Source organism: Grampus griseus (assembly GCF_964374135.1).
Source record: "Grampus griseus genome assembly, chromosome: 21".
Lineage (NCBI taxonomy): Eukaryota > Metazoa > Chordata > Mammalia > Artiodactyla > Delphinidae > Grampus > Grampus griseus.
Window position 1 is genome coordinate 12,035,357 of NC_139015.1, and position 23,294 is coordinate 12,058,650.

Below are 23,294 nucleotides of genomic sequence, written 5' to 3' on the forward strand. Positions count from 1 at the left end.
GCGTGGCGTCACAAAGCCCAGTCGGAACGCTGGGGCCGGCGCCGAAGCCGAGGGCGCCCGGGGCGAACCCACTAGCGGCCCTCCCTGGCGGAACGGCAGGCGCGCGAGCCCTTCATCTCGCCCCGCCTCCCCTACCCCCGCCGCAAGGGCCGCAGCGCCGCGGCGGCTCGGGCGCCGCAAAGCGTCCTGGGAGAGCCGGCTCGCACCGGAAGGACGCGCGGGCGCTCGGCGGCAGCGAGGTTATAAAAGGGAAGGAGCCGGCGGCGGGCGGAAGTGGGCGGTTCAGCTGCTCCCGGCGCTGTTGTTGGTGTTTGCGCTTCTCGAGGGGCGTTCTGTGGTGGGCCGCCGGTGCAGGCCGCAGTGACAGGGCCGCTCGCCCCGCAACTCCTAGCCTCGGCGCAGCGTCCGATCGCGACTTCCGCGACCCGCAGGCCCAACATGGCGCAGGAGGTGTCGGAGTACCTGAGCCAGAACCCGCGGGTGGCCGCCTGGGTGGAGACGCTGCGCTCCGACGGCGAGACCGACAAACACTGGCGCCACCGCCGCGAGTTCCTGCTCCGCAACGCCGGGGACCTGGCCCCCGCCGGCGGCGCTGCCTCCGCTCACCCGGAGGAGGCCGCCGACGCCGAGAGCGGGACCCGCAGTCGGCAGCTGCAGCAGCTCATCTCCTTTTCCATGGCCTGGGCCAACCACGTCTTCCTCGGGTGCCGGTGAGTGAGCCGGCGTCCCTGAGCTGCTCTCGCGGTTTTGTCCGGAGCTTTCGGCGGAAGGGGAAGTGGTGGAAGCGCGGGAATCCGCGGGACAGGCTGCCCTCTAAGGGCGAGAAGGGCGTCTCTGCCATGGTTACCAGTCTGGAGGTGCCCCCGTTGGGTGGGGAGCTGGCGGTGGAGTTGTTTGTTGGCGATGAGCTCACAACGCTCTTGGGGGAGAGGGGCACTGAATCTAAATTAGGTTTGTAAGAAGGGATCCCGCCTCCCAGACCCCGGGCGTTTGTTTACGGCGTTCCAGGAAACAGAATGTTCCTGGCGGTTGATTCCGTTTCTTGATTACAACCAGGAAATGCAGTTCCTGTGGCCTGTTTTCGTACCCCAGAGGTGGCAGCTTAGCAAAAACACTTACTAAAGTGTCTTTCCCTTCGTTTTTTCAGGTACCCTCAAAAAGTTATGGATAAAATACTTAGTATGGCTGAAGGCATCAAAGTGACAGATGCTCCAATCCATACAACAAGAGACGAACTGGTTGCCAAGGTGAAGAAAAGAGGGATATCGAGTAGCAATGGTTAGCAGATCATAGATGTGAACATACATAGGAGTTTAGAACTTAAATTTGATGTTATTAGGAATTATCGTTATTACTAAGTTTTTAACAAGTTAGAATTTATATGTTATTAATCAAATTGGAATGTTAAACCTAAATTATGTGTCTCTGTGTTTTAGGCTTTGAATTTGATAGTTTCCTTTGACCTCTGAGATTTTGAAGTGTGAAATGTTGTCTATGCTGTTGATTTTTTAATATTAGAAATTATTGAGGGGACTTCCCTGGCGGTCCAGTGATTAAGACACCGCGCTTCCACTGCAGGGGGCACGGGTTGGAGCCCTAGTCAGGGAACTAAGACCCACATGCCCTGCGGGGCGGCCAAAAAACAGAAAAAATATAACAAAAAAATTTTTTTAATGAAGAGATTATTGGTGTTATTCAGCGCTGTTTTAAGAAATTAATGAAGTTATTCCACACTTTTTAAAGGATCTACAAATCCTGAAATGTTTTCATTTTGTGCCTTTATTTTAATATGAGTATCTGTCTTGTAAATCTTCAGCTGATACGTATGAGGTAGGCTTAGTCACATACTTGTTTTCGTTTTTTTCAGAAGGGGTAGAAGAGCCAACAAAAAAACGAGCCATAGAAGGAAAAAACAGTTCTGCAGTTGAGCAAAAAGATCATGTGAAAATTCCTGCCAAAACAGAGCGTGCATTAGCTTCGCAGGAAAGTAGTTCAGCGTGTTCGGGATCAACTACCAAGTCAGAGAGTAGTGGGAACTCAGCTCGGAGCTCTGGCACCCTGAGTCAGAATAGCTCCACAGGTGATGGAGAGCGCTCTGTTTCCAGCCAAAGCAGCAGCATTCCCTCTCAGGTAACAGCGGTAGGGTGTGGAAAAGCTTCTGAACCAGAAGCTCCAGATAAACATGGTTCAGCATCGTTGGTTTCTTCGTTGTTGAAATCCAGTGTGAATAGTCATGTGACCCAGTCTGCTGATTCCAGACAGCAAAGTGGATCCCCGAAAAAGAGTGCTTTGGAAGGCTCTGCAGTCTCAGCCTCTCAGAGCACCTCAGAGATTGAGGTGCCCTTGTTGGGCTCCTCAGGAAGCTCAGAAATAGAGTTGCCACTGTTGTCTTCTAAACCTAGTTCAGAGACAGCTTCAAGCGGGTTAACTTCCAAAGCTAGTTCAGAGGCAAGTGTTTCATCATCAGTTTCTAAAAACAGTTCCTCATCAGGCACATCTTTACTAACCCCCAAGAGCACCACCTCAGCAAACACGATGCTGACTTCCAAAAGCACTTCGCAGGTAGCTGCATCACTGTTAGCTTCCAAGAACAGCTCCCAGACCAGCGGCTCTTTGGTTTCCAAAAGCACTTCCATAGCAAGTGTGTCCCAGCTGGCTTCTAAGAGTAGCTCTCAGAGCAGCACGTCACAGCTGCCTTCTAAAAGTACTGCGCAGGCGAGCGAGAGTTCTGTCAGATTCTCTTGTTGCAAGTTAACCAATGAAGATGTGAAACAGAAGCAGCCTTTTTTCAACAGACTGTACAAAACGGTGGCATGGAAGTTGGTGGCCGTTGGTGGCTTTAGTCCCAGCGTGAATCACGGAGAGCTCCTAAACGCAGCTGTCGAGGCTCTGAAAGCAACGCTGGATGTGGTTTTCGTCCCGCTAAAGGAACTGGCAGATCTGCCTCAAAACAAGAGCTCTCAAGAAAGTATTGTTTGTGAACTGAGATGTAAGTCTGTGTATTTGGGCACTGGCTGTGGAAAAAGCAAAGAAAACGCAAAAGCAGTTGCATCAAGAGAAGCCTTGAAGTTATTTCTCAAGAAAAAGGTGGTGGTAAAGATATGTAAAAGGAAATACAGAGGCAGTGAAATTGAGGACTTAGTACTCCTCGATGAAGAGTCAAGGCCTGTCAACTTGCCTCCAGCATTAAAACATCCTCAAGAATTACTGTAATGTCCAAAATGTCACTGTGTACAATGTCTGGTATTTGAAGAGAAAAACTGGCTTACTTTTGTATAATATGAAACACAGGCTTTCACAAATTTTGTATTGCTTTTTTCCAGTTTTGCAGAAAATTTACATTCTAGTTCTCTTCACACAGTGGAAGTTGTAAATAATTTGTGGATGACAGTATACATTAAAAGGTTTATGCATTAGCAGCATACCAGTATGCTGTTTTATTTGCTGAAAAAAATACTGTCTTCTATTTTTAATGACACATTAGGTACGATGTGTAGTTCTGTAGTCTTAAAATTTTTGTACTACTTTGAATTTGGTGAAAATGTATTAAGTTGTCTACCATGCTTTTTTTTTTCTAGCTGAATAAACCTTCACATCAAAGAAAAGGGGACCATAGTATTTGTCTGAAAGTCTGTGAAGCTTAAGGTTTTAAGAATGTTGCCTATAATGTTGAACATGTCTGTTAAAGAATAAAAGAGAAAATAGTTGCCTCAGACTATTTTTATGAGAAGCTGTAAGCATTTTTTAGATATAAAGCAGTGTTAAATACTTAAGGTTATTTTATTCTGAAGTTGTTTGAAATTCACCATGATTTTGACCTCTGCAGATTCTTTAAGTGGGTTAATTTATGTTTTGAGGTAAAGTACAATTTACACTTTTTCTTAAAGACGTAAATGTGGGTTTCTATATTAAGCATATTTTGTGACTACTACTATTAACAGATTGATTTGTTTAGATATTAAATGCTTTAAGCTATTTTACCTTTTCAAGAAGTTGTGGTTTTTTTTTTCGCCCCCCCCCCCCCGCCCCCCGTAGTCAGAACCAATTCCTGCGATAGGCTTCCTGCGAATTCCTGTCACCTGTCACTAGTCGTCGTAAATTGCAACTAGGTAATTTTTCATAGCTGATAACACAGCTTTTTATGGGTAGACAAGTTAACAGTTTGCAAATCTAGAACTGGGTGGGTTTTTTGTTCACAAAACCTCGAAGAAGAACACTGGGCAGAATAAGAGAAGCCAAGCTCAGCTCTTTAATGAGCCTGTTGAGTTGAATTACATTTGTTGGTTAAGAAAGGAAATCCTGCTTCTGTGTCTTAGGTGATTCGGACTGTATTATTCTTTGTGGCCTTTTTCTGGCTTTCTAGTTGCTGCACTTTGAGCAGTGATGGTGATAATGTACTGAGAAAAACCAGGAAATGGCCTTGTGTGTGGCAGTTGTACTGGAGTAGGAAAATTGGACATAAGTAGTAAAATGTAAGTCATGAAGTTATTTCTATTTTATATTCTAGAAATAATAGGGGATACTTTATATACCTGAATTGAAATAATCAATTGTTTTTATTTCACTAGGTAACTTTTAAAAAAGTTTATTTTTGAGCATGTTAAATTGGATACCAAAGTTTAAAGTCCATATTATGTAAATGGGGTTGCCTTTATATAATACATTGTGAGGAGAAATAACATGAGTGTTGTGAAAGCAGTTTTAATTACCTCAGTTTCCTCAGCCTTGGAATGTATATTTTGTGGGACAATGATTGCAAGAAAAGTAAGAATAAATTTCTGTAATGTATCTAATTAGGTGGTTTAGTAATTTCCTGAATTGGCTAAATTTCCTAAATTTCAAGTTAATATAAAAGTTACTGAAAATATTTTAAATTACAGTAAACTTCTTATATGGTAGAATTGCAGGAAGCTGCTTAATGTAAAAACAAACATTAATAAACGTTTTCTATAACTTAAAAGCTTATAATCAGAATTTAAAGAACTCTTGATTTAAGAGAAATGCATATTTTACAATTCTTCAAAATAGTGTCGTGCAGAAGAAAACAAGCTTTGGAATCTTGAGATAGAATCTTGGCTCTTCCTCTTTAAGTAGGCATTTAACCCTTTAACTTTAACTGGAAATTTAACCCTTTATCTGTAAAATAGAAGAGCTGCCTCAGCTGTGAGGATCAAAGTACATACCACAGTTGAGGAATTGCTTATATGTGTATTCTCATTTTCTCAGAACCTGATGAGTAACTATTGTCGTTTGGTCCATTTTTCAGATGAAACTGAAAAAGTAATTTGGTCAAAGATCAAATTCAAGCCCATATCTGATTCCAGAGTCCAAGCTCTTACTATGTTTTATTGCTTATTGCCTTTCTCACTTCTCTAAATGATGACATTTCTGAAAATCCCCCTCAGACTGGTTTCCTACTAGTTTTAAGTGACCGCATCATTCCAAAGGCTCATTTCCTTGAACTGAGTCACAGAAGGAGGTCTAATGTTTGTACTGCTTCTCCTTAGTATCTGCATGTCTTGAATATTCTTGACTAGGGAATTATCCCATATGGGTGCAGTTGAAGTTTGTTAAAATAATTTGAAGTCAAGTTTACTGAATAGGATATTGAGAGGAAATACTGATTTTTCTTCTAAATCAGTGAGGTGAGATGATGACCTGAAACTAATTTTTCTTGATGGTGCTAAACTCCAGAATTTTTTTTTTTTTTAACGGTAAAGTTAGAGAGTTGACTTCAAAGAATGGTATTGTTACGAGTTTTTAACCCGAATTTTTGGAGCCTGCCACTGCTGCCATTGGCTGGGATGATTGTCATGAGGATATGTATAATTCCAAGGCTTTTGGTGTGTGTTATCAAAAGCATGCTCCATTTTAAATTAGGTAAAAAGGGGCCATCATTTTCCCTGCCAAGTACAGCTTTTCTTGGTACGGATTTCTCCTTCCTCTTTGGATTCCTGAGCGATGGCAGTGAGGAGGTAACCAAAGCAAGCAGCAACTGGGAACCAGGTCAGTCTTAAATTTGTGTTGTTACTAGTTGAAGGGGAATTTGTAGGCTTTGTCTTAAAAAATGGTGCTGAAGCCCTGTATCGACTCACTGCCTAGACACTGGCAAATCTATGGGTATCTCTTTGAGCACGACTTTAAAAAAAAAAAATTCGTGTGGTTGATGATTAAAGAAATTCTTTGTAGCTTTCTACCGTTTAAACAAAAACAGATAAATTCAGGGTTGTCAAGCCATTAATGTTCCTACTCTCTGCAAAAAAAAATTAATAGAAATTTCAGTGAATGTAGCTTAGTTGCTATCCAGCTAGAACATTCCTTTTTCCTTTTCTTCCCTTATTACCAGCTTTACTCTATCCACTTTTCTATTCTGTTCTTTAGAAAGACTACTGAAGGAAGATCATTATCTAAAAATCCTAATTTTTAAAGTTCTCTTTATCTGTTCCTTTGTGGTTTATACAGCAAGAAAAGTAGTGTAGTTAAAGGACAAGGTCCCAAACAAAATGGACTAACTTGGAAGGGGGGGAGAAAGGTAATACTAAACAGGAAGGGTTAGATACAGGATATTCTTTTTAGTAAAAGCTAGAGATTTCATATGCCAGTCCTTAACACAAAGCAAGCAAATACTTTTTGTGATCTTGAAACTCTCATGAGTAGAATCAGAATCCTCCTTGGAAGTCATTAGGAAAACCAAACTAACAGCATAAACAGTAAGTATATGGAGTAACAAACCTACTATGATATGAAGTGGAACTATTACACATAATGTACATAAAACTTGACGAGGAGTATAAAGACAAATGCACAAAAGGATAATCACCTAGTGTTTTCCTTACGACTGTTTTCATGTTTGTCAGTTTACCAGGGCTCGGACATGGAAATGATAAAACCCGAACTCTGAATATGTGATCAGTGGTTTTCAAACTTTCTTTTAGTCATATTTCTTCAAAGAAAAATGGAGCCCTGTGTGTGTAAAACAGCGAGGAGCAGACCTACTTTGAAAGAGGGCAGCCATACCGTGTCGATGAATTCCTCTACCTTCCTTTCTCAGTTCCTTGGCACCACCTTGGACTGGACAGAAGGGGGTTTAGCGACTATGAGGCCTGGTGTAGATGCCAGCTTCCTTCTGCAACTGGTATTAGAGTGATGTAAGGCAGAAAGTTACCAATTTACTAAATGGAATTAATCTGTTTTAAAGTAAAATGCCATATTAGAATTTGCAATTAGTAGGGACTCAGGTCAGGCTTAAGGGACCATCACGTAAATTAACATTTAGGTAACACCAAAAATAGCTACCATTTCTTACTTTTTGTGAATTGTAATTGCAGAAGTCCATATATAAATTATTAAATGCCCACATAATGATTACCTAGGTCAAAAAACAAAATTGCAGTGCAAGGACTCGCCATGTGGGTAGCTGTCACTTATTGGGTGCCTATAATGTACTGATGCTTTATGTACGTCTTACCTAAGCCTCCTTACCCTTAGGTGGGTTGGTATTGTTGATCCTGTTTCACAAATGAGAAAACATGACCATTTTGACTTGTTTCTCTCAAATCACAGAACAAGTAAATGTTGACGTAGGGACTCAAATCCAGCGTTCTAATTTGGGGCACTGAATGTGGATGCCAATGAGACATGCTGGCCCGTGATATTTGTTTATGTACTAGAAAATAGTGTAATCACACTTGGAAGAAAATTTGAGAAATTTTATTTAACAATTTAAATTAGGAAGTTTGTAAAGAAGTAAACTTTAAGGGAAGTTGCTCAAATATGGATCTGAAAAAATCGTTGGAAAATATTTTCTAGACATTATTTGTAGAATTTTAAAGGGACAACCTGCAGAGGCAGTGGTATAATCAGTGATGTAACCAATGGTTGAAACAAATTATGTACCTAATGAATCCTGTCTCATTACTCCACCATTTGTATATTATTACTTTCCTACACTAGCTGAGGAAAAAAAAAAATGGTTCTCATGAAATAAAAACTCATAGAGGTCCACAGAGGCATCTCTAGTTTGTCATACCTGTGTGGACTGTCGGATTACTTAACGAGGGAGTTACACACATGCCCAATAACCTGCAATTTGGAAACCAATATGGGATAAAGTATGTGCACCTCTGTCCTCGTTTTTCATTTCAAAATATTGAATGCGATTAACAAGAGAAATATGATAAAGGTAAAATAAGAATACTATTCTGAAAATACTCATTCCTTTACCTTGAAATTCACATTCTCTGGCAGTCATTCTGCCATTATGGCTCATATAGGGAAGGAGAGAAGGATAATGTGACTTTAGGGAAGTCCACGCAGGGATAGCAAGGAAAGAAAAATGAACCATTCCAGCCCTAGCAGATTCTGCGGAGGGTAGGGCAGGGAAGCGGGCATTCCAGGCAAGTGGGTCCTGACCTCTCCTCGACAGCATGAACTTCGCGTGTGTCAGTATTGCAGCGGTGGGAGTAATGACAGTTCCCGTGTAATGAGCCTGCCTCATCTATCCCCTGACTGTAATCAAAGAATGCATCCTTCCTTAGGAGGGTCCGAGAGATTGAAACAAAGAGGGCTTGAATAAAGAAATCCTGAAGAAATCGAGACCTTGAATCCAAAGCTGCTGAGCTGCACAGCGCGGGGCAGCATTCACATGGAATTCCGTGGATGTCATTCAGTGCACTGATGTCCTTGGGGTTGCGGAACAAGGTGGCCCTTTTTGGGATCCCTGAGATTGTTGTACAAGTAAACTTAGAAAAATCTTACTTTAAAAAAGTAATTTGAAATAAATACTGGTGGTAGCATAAAAGTTCTAACGAACTGTTATTGGTGGTACATATGCTAAAGGTACTTGATAAAGCTTGGGGCACTATTTATATTTGGTCAGACATTACTTTGCCCAACACTTTCTTCGAGGGGAGGAATTATTTCGAGACAGTAGCCTAAAATCAAATCATACCAGGTGAAGCACGGCTGCTTGGGTTCTGGTAAAGATTTCTTTTTCTCTATTCACAACCTTGGGGGAAATTCAGGAACTAAGCAGATGAAGACTAAACGTCAGCTCAAGTATGGAATAAAACAGGGTCGTCTGCGTGCTTTCCTTAATTACCCCAAGTTTTCTTCTGAACATTCTGTGTAAACCCAACGGCTCTTGCTCAGTTTCCCTTTGATATTTCTTTCTTTGCTTCATTTATTTTTTTTTTTTCTCAGTTGTTACCTTTTGCTGTTGTGAGCTAACAAATGAGTAAAGATTTAAGCTTTTTACTTTCTGAAACCATGGACGATAGTACATACGTCAGACATCCTGTAAATTTCAGTGTAATAATGGTTCTGGGAGAATCATGAAAGACAGCTGCTGACCCCTTTTTGATCTTTGTCAATATAAAGCAAGAGGGGAAAGGACTGGGAGATAGAAATAATATAAGGTCAGCTCAAGAATTTTTTGTAGACTTTGGTGGCTTTTCAGAATTCAAAATTCTATCCTTTCTTATTGTAAGGGAATTTATGCTGCCGTATATCAAAGCAAAGCTTCCCTACTGAGTCTTGGCCTAGAGCAGACAAACTAAAATGACAATAACAACATACTGATTTTCTATTGCCACTGTAACAAATTACCACAGATCTGGTGGCTTAAACAATACAAATCTGTAAGTTAGAAGTCCAGTGAGGTCCCCCGGGCTCACATCAAGGTGTTGGCTGCTCTGCTTACCCTCCGGAGGCTCTGAAGGAGTCTGCCTCCCGTGTCTTTTCCAGCTTCTAGAAGCGCTTGCATTCTTAGCTCACGACCCTCTTCCTCCATCTGCAAAGCCAGCGAGGGTGGCTTGAGTCCTCAAGCCGCATTGCACCGACCCTGCTTCCGCTGTCACCTCTTTTTCTGACCCTGACTTCTCTGCCTCCCTTTCCCACTTACAAGGACCCTCGCGATTATACTGGGTTCACACAGATAGTCTCCCTATTTTAAGATCATCTGGTTAGATGGTCATCTGATCAACTTTTTTAACTCCATCTGCAACGTTAATTCTCCCTTGCCATGTAATGTAATGTGTTCGCAGGTTCTAGGGAGTCCACAAAGAGGTGTGAATTCACCACCAACATTTATCTTAAGAATGTTGGCTTTCTAACTTCATAAATCACAAAGTGTTAACTGCCTTACTGCTGAGCAAGACAGTGTGTGGAAGGTGTTACAGCTTAAAAATGAGTTCTGCTGAGCAGCGCGACACATTGCTATAAGACGACTTACTGATTTTAAATGATGGCTGATCACAAGTGCTTCCTCAACCACTTAATCCCTCAAGTCTAATAAGGGAACCTCTTTTTACTCCACGGATCCTTCAATAAGAGACTTTCTCTTAAGGGTCAAATAATAGAAGTAACATAGAAGCTGAGATGGCCAACAAGTTGACAGTTTTTCAAGGCCTCGTTTGGGTCATAGTAGACAGAACGAATACAACTTTGCCCTAAAGAGGCTGGAGGGTGTGGAAATAGAGGAAAGTAAGTACTCTGTGGCTGACTTCACTTACCTACTGCCTGACTGACCTCGCAAATGTTAAATGTCAGCTTCTCACTGCTGAGCAAAATACATCTTAAATTTATAGCTCTCAAGTGTAATTGGACAAATAGAAGGCATGTATAACTATTAAAGCACTCAATTCTACATTCTTCATAGTCATATAAGTATATAGTAAATAATCCTAGGCATTTGAAAAATCACACTGATTGACTTTAGACATCTAAAATGTCACTGCAAGTATCTAAGGGGTAAAAGGGAAGTGTTCGTGAGGAACATGACATGTTCTGCTCCAGATAATACGTATACTTCTAAAATCAGTTATGTTTAAAGAAAGAAAAACAAATTTACAAATCCCAATTTTGTGTACTTCAAAGAAAAATATCTTTATTTGGAAAGAATATCTTTATGCCATTATTATACCACTTTCAAAACATTTTTAGGGCACCTCTTTTGGAATTGCCTTGTGTTCCAGAAGCACATTCTTTGGAATTGCCTTAGCGATTTAGTGGTAGAAAATATTTGTATTTTGTCGATTGATTTGATTTTTACTTTTACTTGAGTTTATGGTACAAAGTGCACTTATCAGATGGGGCCTCAAATATCCTCATCAGGTTAGATGATTCACAAGCCCTCACTTAAGGGTTTAAAGCTGTAGGACCAGAACAAAGGTGAGTTACTTCTGTGTATTCAGGAGTTGGCAATAGCTCTCCAACCAGCTAAAGAGGTTGTCCTGTGCTGAGCACCTTCACTGACATCTGAATTGAGACCAAGAGGCTGGGGGGGAGGGGGGTGTATGGGGAAAGTACAATAAAGTTCTCAGTGCCTCAGGGATAATTCTCCAGAGGGATGTTTAACCACAAAATGGGAAAGATGTGCTGGTACAGACGTCCTGTAGAGTGACAATGTGAAAAATTAGCTACTGGGACTCCCCGGTAAGTTCTTCCCAGGGCCCACGCTGTAAGACGATGGTCATTAAAGTCACCCAGTTACCCAGGTCCTGGAGCACACCCTCTCCCCGTTCTCAAAGTCTTTTCCTCCAACAAGACCCCAAACAATTATGCCCCAGAAAGAAAAATTATGCCCCTAATTTTTTGGTCATCACTGACTTCCTGGAGAAGCTTTTCTCATTAAAATAATCTCCAATGTTTTGTTCCATTCCAACAGTTAAGAGATGGCAATCACAAACACAGTACGTGCTCTAAAATCTGATGTAACCTGTAAAAAGGATAAATCATTCAATCAGTAAAATTGGTGAAATAGCCAAGAAAATGACTTGTGATATAACTCACAACCCATGGATGTCACACTCATGAAAAGGGCTGCTTCCTCAGGAGAGGAGAGAGCCAGCCTCATAAGATTATGCTTTTTTAGGCAAAGTCCATCTCCAGAGAGTCTGACAGCAGCCTACCTCTCTAGTCTTTTCCCACCTTCCTTGAGAGTCTCCGTATTGCACATGACACTCTGCCACCAGGAGGCAGCATTAGGGCATTGATTTTTCAGGGAATAAACAAAAACACAGATAAACATCTTATTCGACAAACATGTATTGGGTATTTTATGTGCCAAACACCTAAGGAGTTTACATTTACTAGAAAATGGAATGGTGCTAACAGGTATCAAAAGCAAAACTGCCTACTTCCAATTTTGCTGATAGCTTAGCTGAACAACATGATCTCTTCCAAATACCCAAGTCAACCTTTTAACAAACATTGTATTTTTCTCTTATTTCTCACTTCCAGCCCCTCTTCCTGTGATTAGTCCCACCTGTGGATGCATGAGAGTTCAGAGAATGCTCTGATCAATTCTAAGTGAGGCAAAGAAATGGTCACTATTGGCCACTCCTTTCTTAAAATTACAGACAGCATGTCAGACTTTTCCCAATGTCATTGTAGGAATTATTTGTTTGTTTTCCTCTGGGCCGCAAAGCCTGAATTATTTATTATCTGGTCCTTTACAGAAAAAGTTTGCTGATCCTTGATCTGACCTATCATCATCCTTCCTTGAACAAACTCGGAAGATTCCAGATGGTACCTGAAGAGTTTCTGTCTGCTTCTTCCAGCACCCTGGCCTCGCTTGCTTCCTTAAACACGTCAAGTCCTTCCCCTCTTCAGGACTTTAATACTTGCTGCACCCTTTACCTGGAATGCCTTTAAAGGGTCGTTCTCATCCTTAGGTCTGATCTCAAATATCACTGACTAGAGTGAGTATCCCTCGCTCCCAGGAATCACAAATCCTTCTCTATTTCCTTTATAATTATCTCGCCTATGTTTTGCTTAGTCATTGTTTCCTCCACTAGGATGGGAGCTTCCAGAGCCCAGGCACCTACTGTCTTGTTCATCAGTGACTGGCACTTAGTAGGTGCTTGGTAATTTTTAAAATTGTTGTAAAATACACAGAACACAAAATGTTTCATTTTAAGTGTACAGTTCACGGGCATTAAGTACATTCACATTGTTGTGCAACCATCACTACCATCCATCTCCAGAACTTTGTCATCCCCATGCCTCCTACCCCCAGCCCCTGGCAACCACCATATTCTACTTTCTGTCTAGGTACCTCCTATAAGTGGAAACGTACGTGTCCTTTTGTAACTTGCTTATTTCACTTAGCATAATATCTTCAAAGTTTATCCATATGGTAGCATGGGTCAGACTTCTGTAGCTTTTTAAGACTTCCTTTTCCTTTCCTTTATATGTACATATCACATTTTGTTTATCCATTCATCCATCTATGAACACTGTAGGAATTTCTTAATTAAAAAAAATAATCTTATGAATAGTAAACATTTCCTGGGTCTTTTAAATTAGGCTTAACTGAGCTTTAAAATTACAACTAACGGATGTACAGTTAGTATATGCTTAATTTTACATCTGAAATATTCCCACTAGCAAAACCAAGAGAGTAATCAGCATGTGCATTCAATACTACTGAGGACAAGAAAAGGGGTAAGACTATATTATCGATTTTGGAAATATTCATAAGTTCTTTTGTATCAGACTATGTTTATTGTTAAAGCAGAATACAAATGCAATTTCATTCAATTTTCTTAATTTAAAAACAGCACCTAGATCGGCAATGCTTTTTTTAATTAACAGGAATCTTCTTAGAAAATCATTTTGTGCTACCTAATTAAAATTTCAATTTCACAGTTATGGAGCCAAGGCTAAAGGAAAAACTGAAAGAATAAGTGGTCTGAACATAAGGAAAATATAACAGAGGAACACAAAGAACAAAGGAAAGCTGGATTTTAGTTATTTATCTAATCACATCAAGTGGCAGTGGTAAATTGAAAAGGATCAGAATAAGCTACCCGCAAATGTGCCACTTTGGCATAAGGATTGTTTTGAGCTGATGGCAATTGAGAAGCAACAGATGCAAGAAAAACTCTCTGCTCTCCCCTTTCCTGCCTAAAAGCAGAGCACAAATTTCCATTTTTGAGAATGTCACCCTCTCCTGTACCAGGAAGGGAAAAACAACATTCATCACAGGAGATGCAGATGATACCAAGATGAGTCTGCATAAATGAAACCTTACTAAATAACCCTATCTTCCATTACTTTCCCCCATATATTTACTTTCCCACAGTTTACCACCCACAGAAGTCCAAACCCCTTTTACTTTGTCTTGTCACTTCTCCAGAACTTATCACCCTTTGTTAAGATGGTATATAAGCCCACGGCATTTCATTATTTCTTTGGCTATTCACTTTATATGAAGGCCTCCATGCATGTGAAAAAATTAAAATATTAACATCAAACAAAATTTGTATGCCTTTTCTCCTGTGAGTCTGTTGTCAGTCTAATTCGCAGGCCCCAGGCACAGAACCTAAGAGGAAAGTTTCCTCCCCTGCATAATTATTTGAGAACTTAATCCACTAGGCATTTGCTCAACAAGTTTTCTTTTAATGAGGAAGGAACAGTGGTGTAATAGAAAGAACTTTGACGTTAGATAAGCCTGGATTGAAATCTTGAATCTACTGTTTAATGTATGACCTTGGGCAAGTTATTTAAACTCTGTGCCTCAATTTCTGCATCTATAAAACAAAGATGGTAAGACCCACTTAATGTCATTGTTATGAGAGTTAAATAAGATGAAATAGGTAAAATATTTTGATTCGTATCTCTGTTGTTAAAATAAAGATGGTTGAGAAGAGATAAGAGTTTAGGAAGCAGGATAGATAAAATGTGAAACGAGCTTTTCTCTCTTTCTCTCGTTGGAGCTAACGTAGAAATACATGGGGGCCCATTGGGTTAGCTGGCCGTTCTGTGCAAAGAACTTTGCAACTGAAAGAGGATATCGAGAAAAATCCAAGATCCCAAAGAGTATAAAAGAAAGCATAGAAGGGAAGCAACTATTGTGGATATTGCTGAATGATTCACAGGAGGAAGGGAGAAGGAAGGAAAAGAGAATACCTACCTGAATATCAAGACGTAGCAAGAGCCTTTACTCAATAATTCTGCTTCGAGGGGCCTCTATTAAGGGCATAATCCAAAATACATAAAAACAATTGAGCACACAGATGGTCATCTCAACCTTATGAGATAGAGAAAAACTAAAAACAACATGAATGACCAAACATTGTAATTAACTTATAGTATTTTTATATGATGGAATATTACTTAGCCATTATAAACAATGCAAATGAGTATATACATTATCAGCTCAATTATGTAAAAAAAAAGTACACAGATGAAAGAAAGACTGGAAGGACATACAAAACAAAGTTATTACAAAGAATTAAAAGTACTTAACTTTGGGTGGTAGATTGTGAATGTCGAAATTCAATGTACTTCTTTTTAGTGTTGCCTATTTTGAAAATTTCTACCCTTAATCAGAGTCATTTTTATAACGCTCCCTCTTGAAAAAAACACCACCACCACAATAAAAGGTACTCAAAATCCATATGCAGGAAAAATATCTGTAGTGCAGGCATTCTTTGTTATTGATTAAAAGGAGATCCGATCACTTCAGGCTTCAGATTTGCAGGTGGCAAGATGGAACTTAAAGAGCCTGAGACCTGTGTTCCCTCCAGTGCGGGAGGGCCTCCTCTGACTCCACACGGAGCAGGCCTGCACATTTTTGATAGTAAATTTAGATTCTCAACGGAAGCCTCAGATTTTTGTACTTAAAGCATGGAAGAGAGAACCCTGGTTAGACCTTGGGGGCTGTAGTTCCCAGTATTCCACATTACCATAAAAAGACCTCAATACGACTGTTGGAGAACATTTGATATTGAACAGGACCGTGTGCACATACTTGATCACAAGAGATTTAAATCTGATAACTCAATCAGACGACTTCTCACTCCCTGTTGCTGGCAAGAGTTTAACTGTGCTTCTCTACAGCAGGCGCTTTTGTCCTTCAGAGACCACAACTAGGAACGAATGACCGTGTTATGACTCAGACAGTGTATTTTCCTCCTGCTGCAAATAGGATCTTCCATGGGCTATTCCACGGGGACTTTTTTTTTAGAGTTCCATTGTTCCTCTAGCTCAGAATTTTAAATAACTATAGGGACTTCCCTGGTGGTGCAGTGGTTAAGAATCCGCCTGCCAGTGCAGGGGACACGGGTTCGAGCCCTGGTCCGGGAAGATCCCACATGCCGCAGAGCAACTAAGCCCGTGTGCCACAACTACTGAGCCCATGTGCCACAACCACTGAGCCCATATGCCACAACTACTGAAGCTCATGCGCCTAGAGCCCGTGCTCTGCAACAAGAGAAGCCATCGCAATGAGAAGCCCGTGCACCACAAGGAAGAGTAGCCCCCGCTTGCCACAACTAGAGAAAGCCCGCGTGCAGCAACGAAGTCCCAAGGCAGCCAAAAATAAATTAATTAATTAAAAATAAATAAATAAATAAATAAATATAGGCTCTGTGGCCCTCATCTGATTTGCAGGAAATATTTGAGCAAATTTAGGCCAAACTCAAGAATGGCAGGCTGATACCAAAGTAGCAACAAAGCTTTCTTCGTTCTTGCTTCCTCAGGAGCTACCCATCTCTTCGTTTTTAGATTTTCTAGGTGAGTCAGTTAATGTACTGTGTCTCCTTGCTTATAGGCAAACATACTAGACTTTCTGACAGTTCTCACTGAAATCACTCTCTCTTGACCTTAAGTATTCCCCACCCTTTCTCTCTGAATGACTATGCCAGTATATGCATAGAAAATCTCTGGAAAGACTGATAAGAAATTGGCTTTCTCTGGGAAAAGGAGCTGGGAAGGCAGGGTGAAGGGTAAGACTATACTTACTTTCACTGTATATCCCTTTTTACTGTTTGGATTTACCATATGCATGTATTTTTTTAATTTTTGAATTTTATTTTATTTATTTTTTTATATAGCAGTTTTTATTAGTTATCTATTTTATACATATTTGTGTATACATGTCAATCCCAATCTCCCAATTCATCCCGCCCACCTCCCCACCGCTTTCCCCACTTCGTGTCCATATGTTTGTTCTCTACATCTGTGTCTCAATTTCTGCCCTACAAACCAGTTCATCTGTACCATTTTTCTAGGTTCCACATACATGTGTTAATATACGATATTTGTTTTTCTTTCTGACTTACTTCACTCTGTATGACAGTCTCTAGATCCATCCACATCTCTACAAATGACCCAATTTCGTTCCTTTTTATGGCTGAGTAATATTCCATTGCACATATGTACCACATCTTCTTTATCCATTCGTCTGTCGATGGGCATTTAGGTTGCTTCCATGACCTGGCTATTGTAAGTAGTGCTGCAAGGAACATTGGGGTGCATGTGTCTTTTTGAATTATGGTTTTCTCTGGGTATATGCCCAGGAGTGGGATTGCTGGGTCATATGGTAATTCTATTTTTAGTTTTTTAAGGAACCTCCATACTGTTCTCCATAGTGGCTGTATCAATTTACATTCCCACCAACAGTGCAAGAGGCTTCCCTTTTCTCTACACCCTCTCCTGCATTTGTTGTTTGCAGATTTTCTGATGATGCCCATTCTAACTGGTGTGAGGTGATACCTCATTGTAGTTTTGATTTGCATTTCTCTAATAATTAGTGATGTTGAGCAGCTTTTCATGTGCTTCTTGGCCATCTGTATGTCTTCTTTGGAGAAATGTCTATTTAGGTCTTCTGCCCATTTTTGGATTGGGTTTTTTGTTTCTTTAATATTGAGCTGCATGAGCTATTTATATTTTTTGGAGATTAATCCACTGTCTGTTGATTCGCTTGCAAATACTTTCTCCCATTCTGAGGGTTGTCTTTTCGTCTTGTTTGTAGTATCCTTTGCTTTGCAAAAGCTTTTAAGTTTTTTTAGGTCCCATTTGTTTATTTTTGTTTTTATTTCCATTACTCTAGGAGGTGGATCAAAAAAGATCTTTCTGTGATTTATGTCAAGGAGTGTTCTTCCTATGTTTTCCTCTAAGAGTCTGGTCTTAGGTCTCTAATCCATTTTGAGTTTATTTTTGTTTATGGTGTTAGGGAGTGTTCTAATTTATTCTTTTACATGTAGCTGTCCAGTTTTCCCAGCACCACTTATTGAAGAGACTGTCTTTTCTCCATTGTATATCCTTGCCTCCTTTGTAATAGATTAGTTGACCATAGGTGTGTGGGTTTATCTCTGGGCTTTCTATCCTGTTCCATTTATCTATATTTATGTTTTTGTGCCAGTACCATATTGTCTTGATGACTGTAGCTTTGTAGTAGAGTCTGAAGTCAGGGAGTCTGACTCCTCCAGCTCCGTTTTTTTCCCTCAAGACTGCTTTGGCTATTTAGGGTCTTTTGTGTCTCCATACAAATTTTAAGATTTTTTGTTCTAGTTCTGTAAAAAATGCCACTGGTAATTTGATAGGGATTGCAATGAATCTGTAGATTGCTTTGGGTAGTAGAGTCATTTTCACAATATTGATGCTTCCAATCCAAGAACATGGTATATTTTTCCATCTGTTTTTGTCATCTTTGATTTCTTTCATCAGTGTCTTATAGTTTTCTGAGTACACATCTTTTACCTCCTTAGGTAGGTTTATTCCTAGGTATTTTATTCTTTTTGCTGCAATGGTGAATGGGATTGTTTCCTTAATTTATCTTTCTGGTCTTTCATTGCTAGTGTATAGGAATGCAAGAGATTTCTGTGCATTAATTTTTTTTTTTTTTTTGTGGTACACAGGCCTCCCACCACCACGGCCTCTCCCACCGCAGAGCACAGGCTCCAGACGTGCAGGCCCAGTGGCCGTGGCTCACGGGCCCAGCTGCTCCACGGCACGCGAGATCCTCCTGTACCGGGACACGAACTCGCGCCCGCTGCATCGGCAGGCGGACCCCCAACCACTGCGCCACCAGGGAAGCCCTGTACATTAATTTTGTATCCTACAACTTTACCAATTTCATTGATTAGCTCTAGTAGTTTTCTGGTGGCACCTTAAGGATTCTCTATGTATAGTATCATGTCATCTGCAAACAGTGACAGTTTTACTTCTTCTTTTCCAATTTGTATTCCTTTTATTTCTTTTTCTTCTGATTGCCATGGCTAGGACTTCCAAAACTATGTTGAATAAGAGTGGTGAGAGTGGACATCCTTGTCTTCTTCCTGATCTTAGAGGAAATGCTTTCAGTTTTTCAACATTGAGAATGATGTTTGCTGTGGGTTTGCCATATATGGCTGTTATTATGTTGAGGTAGGTTCCCTCTATGTCCACTTTCAGGAGAGTTTTTATCATAAATGGGTGTTGAATTTTGTCAAAAGCTTTTTCTGCATCTATTGAGATGATCATATGGTTTTTATTCTTCAGTTTGTTAATATGGTGTATCACATTGATTGGTTTGCCTATATTGAAGAATCCTTGCATCCCTGGGATAAATGCCACTTGATCATGGTGTATGATCCTTTTAATGTGTTGTTGGATTCTGTTTGCTAGTATTTTGTTGAGGATTTTTGCATCTATATTCATCAGTGATATTGGTCTGTAATTTTCTTTTTTGGTAGTATCTTTGTCTGGTTTTGGTATCAGGGTGATGGTGGCCTCATAGAATGAGTTTGGGAGTGTTCCTTCCTCTGCAATTTTTTGGAAGAGTTTGAGAAGGATGGGTGTTAACTCTTCTCTAAATGTTTGATAGAATTCACCTGTGAAGCCATCTGGTCCTGGACTTTTCTTTGTTGGAAGATTTATAATCACAGTTTCAATTTCATTACTTGTGATTGGTCTGTTCATATTTTCTATTTCTTCCTGGTTCAGTCTTGGAAGGTTATACCTTTCTAAGAATTTGTCCATTTCTTCCAGGTTGTCCATTTTATTCGCATAGAGTTGCTTGTAGTAGTCTCTTAGGATGCTTTGTATTTCTGCGGTGTCTGTTGTAACTTCTCCTTTTTCATTTCTAATTTTATTGATTTGAGTCCTCTCCGTCTTTTCCTTGATGAGTCAGGCTAAAGGTTTATCAATTTTGCTTATCTTCTCAAAGAACCAGCTTTTAGTTTTATTGATCTTTGCTATTGTTTTCTTTGTTTCTATTTCATTTAGTTCTGCTCTGATCTTTATGATTTCTTTCCTTCTACTAACTTTGGGTTTTGTTTGTTCTTCTTTCTCTAGTTCCTTTAGGTGTAAGTTTAGATTGTTTGAGATTTTTCTTGTTTATTGAGGTAGGCTATAAACTTCTCTCTCAGAACTGCTTTTGCTGCATCCCATAGGTTTTGGATCATCGTGTTTTTGTTGTAATTTGTCTCTAGGTATTTTTTGATTTTCTCTTCATCAATCAGTGATCCCTTGGTTATTTAGTAATGTATGGTTTAGCTCCATGTGTTTGTGTTTTTTATGTTTTTTCCCCTGTAATTGATTTCTAATCTCATAGCGTTGTGGTCAGAAAAGATGTTTGATATGATTTCAATTTTCTTACATTTACTGAGGCTTGATTTGTGACCCAAGATGTGATCTCTCCTGGAGAATGTTCCATGTGCACTTGAGAAGAAAGTGTAATCTGCTGTTTTTGGGTGGAATGTCCTATAAATATCAATTAAATCTATGTGGTCTATTGTGTCATTTAAAGCTTGTGTTTCCTTATTAATTTTCTGTTTGGATGATTTGTCCATTGGTGGAAGTGAGGTGTTAAAGTCCCCCACTATTATCGTGTTACTGTCGATTTCCTCTTTTATAGCTATTAGCAGTTGCCTTATGTATTGAGGTGCTCCTGTGTTGGGTGCATATATATTTATAAGTGTTATATCTTTTTCTTGGATTGATCCCTTGATCATTATGTGGTGTCCTTCCTTGTCTCTTGTAACATTCTTTATTTTAAAGTCTATTTTATCTGATATGATTATTGCTACTACAGCTTTCTTTTGATTTCCGTTTCATGTGCATGTCTTTTTTAAAAAAAAATCATATAAAGTAAAAAAAAAATAGAAATAAAGAGACAATTAGAAATCCTGCTTAAATGGACATTTATATCATGTTCTTGGTTGGGACAATTGTAAAATTGTTCAGTCCCCCACCTTATCTATAAATTTAGTGCAATTCCAATAAAAATCCTAGTGAGATTTTTTACAGGAATCTGGCAAATGAAAGTTAAAATATCTATGAATAAATAATCCCCTCAAACTAGCTAAGATAATTTGAGAAAGTGAAGGGAATTCACCTATCAAATATTAAGACATGGTATTGAGCCAACAAAACTTAAAAACAGTGTATTTCTGGTAAGGAAAGACAAAAAGACCGAGGGAACAGAACAGAGTCAATATATAAGGCCAGGAATGTGCACGAGGGCTGAGTCACACAGAGGTGGTATAACAAATCATAGGGGAAAAGAAAAATTATTTAATGGATGATAGAAAAGTGGTTTGCTTCACAGAAGAAAAAATAAAAATTTGTCTCCACTATACACCATACACAAAAATAAATTCCAGTTGGATTAAAGGTGTGAAACATTTTTTAAAAACCTATTAAAAAGAGGAAAATTTCTTAAAAGAAGCCTCTCAATTTACAAGTGGATATATAAGTATGCCAAAATTAAGTAGTTTCATTCAAAGAAAACATAATGGCAACGTTAACACATAAGTAACTGACTGGGAAGAGATATTTACAATATTGAAAACCAATAAGGGGAAAAATAGCTACAGAGAACTTATGCAAACCTGTAAGAAAAATAAAGAAACAGGAATCAATAGAAGAAAATGGTCAAAGAATTTTCATAAAGAGATTCTCAACCTCACCAGTAATCAAATCCAAACTGAAAAAATAATGTTTTTTTTAATCCAATAAATTAAACAAGATTAGGAAGTTGGATAGAACCAAGTGATGGTGAGGATGTAAGGAAGGAAGAACCCAAATGTACAACTCATGGAGTGTTAATTGGTGTGGCCCTTTTGTAGGTCAATTTGGCAGTATTTAGTGAAGTGACAAAGTCCACATGCTATTATCTAGTAATTTCATTCCTAGATATACTCTAGAGAAAGTTTTTAATGGTTCACAAGGGAACTTCACAAGTAAGTGTTCATTGTAGTGTTGTTTGTAGTGGCAAAGTTGGAAGCAATTACTACTATGCAATAATGGAGAATACTAAACATTTCTCATCAGTTATAAAAATGCTAACTACATTGCAATAGTTAAGCAGTTATAAAAAAGCAAACAGGTGTCACTTTAAGAAAATGATACTTCTATAAAAGTCTAAATATATACAACAAATAAAATGAGAATTTGTATTATTAAAAGATTCTTTTAATTTATATCAGGATAATGGAAAAACTTTTATTAGAAACCAGAATACCTGACTCCACTATTCAGGAGCTACTTGACTTCAGGCTAGAATCTAGCCTAGATACTTAATCTCTTCAAGCCTATTCCTTCATCTGTGAAGTTTTTTTTAAACTGGATTTATAAAAACAGAATTTACACATAACTAAAAGGGAAATATGCTATATACAGAAAAATCTATTTCTGGATCAATTACTTTCAAGCAAGGTAGGAGGTAGAATATATATATTAAAACATTCTGGAGAATTTAAAGATAGGAATGAGAGTTAGCTATGGGAAGCCCCTATTTTCTCTTTAGAATAAACTCATTACTTCTCTCAGGAAGGAAATGGTCATAGTTTCAGGATAAGTGATATTTATTACCATACAAAGTAGCTCAAATTTGGAAAAAAATTTAAATGTATTTTGTAATTTTAATCAGTCAAAGGGCGGAATGGTAATCTAACTTTGTAAATAGAATATGACTCAACAGTCAAAGGGAAGGACATCTATCTCCAAATCCATCAAAAAAATTGTTTTAGTTCATTCTTCTGCACTTGTTGGTCAGTTAAGCATTAGGTGCTTGATGGTATTGTTCAGATCTTATGCCTTTACTATTTTTTTTTTTTACATTTCCTATTGATTCCTGAGGAAGGGGGGTGTTAAAATTACCAACTAGAATTATGGAATTGTCTATTTCTTCCCTCAATCTACCTATTTTTGCTTCATGTATTTTGAAGCTTTGTTAATTAGAAGTGTATACACACTTATAATCGTCTTTTTGATATATTGACTATTTTATCATTATCAAATGTTGCTCTTTATCTCTGATAATTCTCTTTGTCTAGAAATCTACTTTATATAATATATAGCCACTCCAGCCTTCCTATGCTTATACTTTGTGTACAACTTTATCTATCCATTTAATTTCAACCTATCAGTGCTTTTATATTTAAATTGCATCACTGGTAGACAACATATAACTGAGTCTTACTTTTTAATACATCCTGACAATTCTTGCCTTTAATTAGATTGTTTAGTCCATTTACATTTAGAGTAACTATTGATGTGGATTAGGTCTATTTTAGTATTTG

The 23,294-nt window shown here is 39.0% G+C and overlaps 1 protein-coding gene across 3 annotated transcripts; it reads left to right on the top strand.

Annotated features, from left to right (window-relative positions):
* The first annotated feature begins 285 nt into the window (after nucleotides 1-285).
* Nucleotides 286-3,933, top strand: CDKN2AIP (CDKN2A interacting protein). 3 transcript variants are annotated; one of them, XM_082680368.1, is made up of 3 exons: nucleotides 286-710; nucleotides 1,148-1,278; nucleotides 1,868-3,933. In XM_082680368.1, the coding sequence occupies exons 1-3, from the start codon at nucleotides 439-441 to the stop codon at nucleotides 3,211-3,213; spliced, it is 1,749 nt and encodes a 582-aa protein (XP_082536494.1). In that variant the 5' UTR covers nucleotides 286-438; the 3' UTR covers nucleotides 3,214-3,933. The 3 variants fall into 3 exon arrangements, with proteins under 3 accessions (XP_082536494.1, XP_082536496.1, XP_082536495.1); XM_082680370.1 differs by having other exon boundaries at nucleotides 1,148-1,247; nucleotides 1,868-2,006; XM_082680369.1 differs by lacking the exon at nucleotides 286-710 and adding an exon at nucleotides 731-951.
* The last annotated feature ends 19,361 nt before the right edge of the window (nucleotides 3,934-23,294 follow it).

What these genes read in the sequence shown, in the direction of transcription:
- CDKN2AIP (XM_082680368.1), top strand. Translation starts at nt 439, where the DNA reads ATGGCGCAGGAGGTGTCGGAGTACCTGAGCCAGAACCCGCGGGTGGCC. An exon ending in CACGTCTTCCTCGGGTGCCG is followed by an intron (nt 711 to 1,147) that starts GTGAGTGAGCCG and finishes TCGTTTTTTCAG; the next exon opens with GTACCCTCAAAAAGTTATGG. An exon ending in AGGGATATCGAGTAGCAATG is followed by an intron (nt 1,279 to 1,867) that starts GTTAGCAGATCA and finishes CGTTTTTTTCAG; the next exon opens with AAGGGGTAGAAGAGCCAACA.